Source organism: Alexandromys fortis, unplaced genomic scaffold (assembly GCF_014885135.2).
Source record: "Alexandromys fortis isolate MF-2015 unplaced genomic scaffold, M_Fortis_MF-2015_v1.1 scaffold_9, whole genome shotgun sequence".
NCBI classification, from domain to species: domain Eukaryota; kingdom Metazoa; phylum Chordata; class Mammalia; order Rodentia; family Cricetidae; genus Alexandromys; species Alexandromys fortis.
In genome coordinates, this window is record NW_026067892.1 from 18,681,658 (window position 1) to 18,686,972 (window position 5,315).

At 57.3% G+C, this 5,315-nt stretch overlaps 1 protein-coding gene across 1 annotated transcript in view; it reads left to right on the plus strand.

Annotated features, from left to right (window-relative positions):
* Positions 1-349: 349 nt before the first annotated feature.
* The window catches only part of Col13a1 (collagen type XIII alpha 1 chain), a 137,090-nt gene continuing 132,124 nt past the window's right edge, over positions 350-5,315 (plus strand). Inside the window, exon 1 of the mRNA XM_050142889.1 lies at positions 350-1,180. Coding sequence (XP_049998846.1) covers positions 893-1,180 — 288 coding nt within the window. The 5' untranslated portion in view covers positions 350-892. The remainder of the gene's footprint in view (positions 1,181-5,315) is intronic.

Here is a 5,315-nt window from a genome sequence, read left to right on the forward strand (position 1 = left end):
AACCCTGCAGCCGCCCTGACACTGACTCAACAGGTTGCTGGTAGGGTCCCCGAGGCTTTGGGAAAACAGGGTGCTGCGATGCGGGTCCCTATGACTTTGAGGAAGACGCCCCGGGTCTTGAGTGTGAATCTAGGGTAAGGAAGAGGAGCACAACCCCTGCTCCACTCCACACCCCCTCCCTGCCTATAAATAACCCCAAGTGTCACTTCAAAGGGCACTGGGAGCTCAGGACAGGGGCTACGGGGGTCGGCCGGCCCCCCACACCACGCCCCCCACCCCGGGCGACTTTGCATAAATAAACAAACCCCAGCCGCGGCCCCGCAGGAGGCGGAGGAGGAGCGGGAGGAGGCGAGGGAGGGGCGCGGGAGATTAGTTTGGGAAGTAGCGCCCCGCGCTCATCCGATCCGCGCGGCCGCGCCGGCTGTGTCAAGTTACAGAGGCGCCGGAATCGGCCCCAGCACGGCTCACTGCGGCCACGACCCACCTCAGCCCATGGGGCCCTGCATGCGCGCCCCTTCGCCTGGGGACTGACACCCTCTCGCCCCGGAGACGCAAGACACCTCGTAGGACCCCGAGAGTCGCACCAGCCCGAGGACTCTGCAGAGGCGAGAAGGGAAAGAGCGTGGGAGTGGGGCCAGAGCCCCCCAACTTGGAGCATTCTTCGAAATAACTTTTTTCCTACTTCAGCGCACCCTGGTCGCGCCTGCTGGTGCTCTTGCCTGTCCCCCACTCCGACTGCTCATTTTCTGTCCTCCTCGAAGAGTAAAGGAAAGGGACGTTCTCCAGCCACGCTAACCCCGTTTCCCCCTGCCTTGCAGTTTGGATTGCGCTTCTTGGATATCACTTTTATTTATTCTATTTATTTATTTATTGGTTCTTAAGACGCGAGGGGATGGTGGCGGAGCGCGCCCGCAAAGCGGCAGCCACAGGCACTCGCGGCCCTGGGGAGCTGGGCGCGTCTGGGCCCGGGACGGTGGCGCTGGCGGAGCTGTGCGCGAGGCTGCCGAGCCCCGGGTGCTGCGGACTGCTGGCGCTGGCGCTGTGCTCGCTGGCGCTCAGCCTGCTCGCCCACTTTCGGACCGCCGAGCTGCAGGCCCGGGTGCTGCGCCTGGAAGCGGAGCGCGGGGAGCAGCAAATGGAGAAAGCTATTTTGGGACGAGTCAACCAACTGCTGGACGAGGTTTGTGCCCTTTGTTGCTGGTTTTTATCCCCTCCCCGCGGTGCCCCCTCGCACAGTCCGGAGACTCCACAAGCTAGTGCGGGCCGGCGCTCGCTTGCATGGTCGCCCAGGTTGTCTGCACTGGGACTGAGGGAAGGGACTGCCACTGTGTTGCCAGAGATCCAGAGCACCAGGCCGGCATGTGTGGGAGGGACCTCTCAGGTCCGGAAGACCCCAGGTTTTTTCTCTGGGGATGCCCTGCGCGCGCGACAGTCAGGTGGAGGAAGGCAGGGCGCGCAAAAGGTGCGCAGAGGTAGCCTGGGCTGGTGGGAAATAGGCTGGGGAGGCTTACTGGACTCTGGTGGTCTCTCCACTCCACGAGGGTGGGTGCTGCCTGATATTTAAGCTTGCATTTGGAAGCAGGGCAAGAGTGTGAGCCATTTAAGGACCTACACGACAGCCTCTTAAGCAGATTGCTCATTGCTGGCCCCTGTTTGCTACTCCAGGCCCCAGAGCCCAAGTATTAGCTGCCTGCTGCCTGGACCCATTTTCCCGCTATGGCCGCTGAAATGGTCCTAATTCCTTCCCCTCAACTGGGAAAAGGGTCTCTCTCTCTCTCTCTCTCTCTCTCTCTCTCTCTCTCTCTCTCTCTCTCTCTCTCTCTCTCTCTCTCCCTCTCTCTCCCTCTCTCCCTCCCTCTCTCTCCCTTTCTTCCCCTCACCCTCTCTCCCCCTCCCCCCCAGTGGCCCCCAGTGTGCTCCATCCCAGGTAGATCAAAAGTTACTAATGTGTCTCTTTGCTGGAGCAATCCTGAGAGTGAGCTGCGGGGCAGTGGCATCCTCCCTAGGGAGGCGGGAAATGCAGACTCTAATGGGGGCGGGGTGGGGGTGGGAGTGATCAGGAGGGAAAGCTGAGTGCCTCAAGATGGAGAGGGCTGGTGGCCTAAGAGAATCTGAACGGCACAGAGAACCCAGGCTCAGGGTCCTGGAGAAGGCCCGGCCTGGAACGGTTCCCTGGGCAGGGGCACGAGTGTCTCTCGTACAGTGGAAGGAGTATGGGATAGTAACCAACAGGGTGCTAAAAGCCTGCAGCTCTGGGTTTTTGTATCCACGCTGAGATTTATTTGGGTGCTGTGCAACCTGGGACAAATACTGTAACCTCTCTGAGCTTACAGAATGATGGCAAGCTTTAGTCAGGTCTAACAGGCTTGGGTCTCCTGTAGCTGGGTTTCTCTGGGATGCCTCTTTTAAAGTTCCCTAGATGGCCCCCATGGGGGAAGTCGCAGGCCACAGCATAGAGGGTGACCCCGGGGACAGGTCTCTGCCGTGTGAGTAGTGTCCCATGCCTGTTGCTACAGCTCATTGCAATGACTGACCAGAACTAAGAAGGCTCAGTCAGGTCGCCCACAATCCCCTGGGCCTGGCGGCAGTCTCTGGGCTCTTACTGTCTGACTGAGTGGGGAGGGCACTGGCTGGATTGTGGAGAGGGATGCAAACCTTCTCATGTGCATCCAGCCCTTGCCAAGCCCTCCCTGTGCCAGGTCTCCAGTGCCCAGGACCTGCCCAGATCACTGTTATCTTTCATGGAGTTCCATGCTCCAAGTAGTAGCTCACATTCACCCCACTGACTCCAAGACGTCAGCCCCTAGAATTGAGAAACTCCCCAAAGATGATCAGAAGTGACTTCATTTTACAGAGGGGGAAAACTGAGGTCTGGAGAAGGGCCGTGGGTAGCTCAGGGCCACATGGCGACATCCAGTAGTAGAGCTAAGCCTCCCTACCCTGCACCCATTCCTCTTGCCCTGGGTCCTGCCCCTGCTGAAAGCTAGCTGAGGGCAGGAGGGCGGGGGAAATGCCCTGGAACACTTCAGCCTTCCTGAACTTGATGGGACACGGGAGGAAAATGAGCAGGCACCATATCAGGCGGGAAACGTTACAGTAGAAAATGTGTTGCCCACGACATAATGGTGATGGTGGCAACCAAAGTGGCTTCCAGAGGAAGTGATCTTTTAGGGCAAGACCGGCAGAGCGAATGGGGTTTCGCCTGGCACAAGGGGGCAAGCAGCAGGCTTTGTGCTAAGACACACACACACCCGGGGGAATAGCCTTTGGGGGGGAGCCAGAGGTGGGTGGGGCCACTTTGGGGCTGTGAATGTAGACCTGAGCCTTGGGGATTAGGGAGAATGGTATGGTTGAAGGGAAGGCTGGATGAGATGGGCAACTCAGGACAAGAAAGGCCTTTGAGATTTCTAGATGGGTAAAGAGGAAATGGGGAACCATCCGAAGGGTTGAACGGATAGTACTTAGGTCCCTCCAGTGGGAAGGCTGACAGGAGACTGCTGGGGACCATGACCTGGCCTGGTGTTGGGGACAGGACGGAGAGGACATAGTGGCTGCAGGGCTGGTGACACTTGGAGGCAGTGGTCAGGGGGCGTTGGAGGAAGCTGTTCTGTCGTGGGACCTGGCAAATAGAAGGTCTGCTGGAGGGACACTCAAAAGGCCACATGGTCTCATACAGTAATCACTAGCATATGTGACTTAATGGTATTGGAATTTAATAAAAATCGAACTGGAGTTCCTCAAGCACTCTGGTCTCACGGAAAGGGCTTGGCAGACGCAGGAGCCGGTGACTGGCTGGGCAGGCAGCAGATATGGTGACAGTCTCTGAAGGCATCCGTATGAGGAAGTGCCGAGCAGGCTGTGTCAGCCGTGACTCCTGCTGCTGTGACAAAAATAACCTGTGGAAACAGCCGCAGGGAGGAAGGGCTTAGGTTGGCTCATGGTTTCGGAGGTTTCAGTCCCTTTGGTGGGAGGGGGCAGAACAGATCTTTCCATGTCCCTTCAATTCCCCGCAGACCTGCAGTTACAGATGCTGCCCTCTCAGGCTCTTCTGCCCCTACTCAATCCCCTCTGGAATCGGCCCTCACAGACACACCCAGGGCGCGCTTCCCCTTCTCCTGGGGAATCTTCTTCTTGATTCAGTCAAGTTGATAAGATTAACCATGACAATGGGCAACTGCGGGGGGGGGGGGGGGCTGCAAAAGTGTCTCAAGCACAACTAGAAAGGGACACATCCTTTGTCCCTTTCCCCAGGGGAAGTCTCCCAAGTTTAGGCAAATAAGCAGAGAGGAAGGGGTAAGCACTGACAGGATGGCTCAGTGGTAAGAGCATCTGCTGAGTAAGCCTGAGCATTTGCCGAGTAAATTCAATCCCAGAGTTATGGCCAGTCTCAGGAGTACACACTCGTGTGTGTGCGTGTTCTCTCTCTCTCCTCTCTCTCTCTCTCTCTCTCTCTCTCTCTCTCAACACACACACACACAATGATGCTAAATATATTTTAATTAAAAACTAAGGAATGGGTGAGGCATGACCTGGGTGAGAGGGCGGGTTTGTACTTTTGTTTCAAAGCAGTTTTGTGAAATGGATGTGAAGTGAGCCCCTGCCTTCACGGTGACACAGGGAGCTAGAGGGTTTAGGGACTAAGATTAAGTTCCCCCTGCTTGCTGTGTAACTGTAGTGAGCCCCACCACCCCCTGTGGTCAGGTTTCTTCTGGCCAGATCCGGCTCCAACACCATCTAGGTACCGCTGTGAGACCCTCAGGAGGTGGCAGACAGCAAAATGCACGAAGGAGTGGCCTCAGCAGCAGGGGGTGATGAGGAGGAGGGAAGGCTCCCGGATTCCTGGGACAGGTGAACCTGGGCCCCTCCTTGAAGCAGGAATGAGGGACTTCGGAAGGGGCCCATGCAATGATCTGCCGGTTCCCTGAAATCCAGGGAGACACCAAGTGGAGTGTGCAGAGGACAGAGACCAAGTCTGTAGGACTAAGAAAGAGGGAGCCAGGAGGGCAGGCCAAGCAGAGGGACCCAATGGGGGAGGACACTTGAGAGGAAGGGAGCCAGGGCAGATCGGAGGGGCCCAGTCACTGGGGACTGAGAATGTGGTTTGACTCAGCGCCTCTCTTATGGTCTGGGACCCTTAATGAGCACTCCAGCTGCCTGACAGTTGACTTCCTTGCTGTGCAGAAAGAAGCTGGAATGTCCCAAATGGAGAAAATCAGATGACACCTAGGCTAGGCCCGGGCAGGAGGGCGGGGGAGAGACAGAGATAGACACAGAGAGAGAGAGAGAGAGAGAGAGAGAGAGAGAGAGAGAGAGGG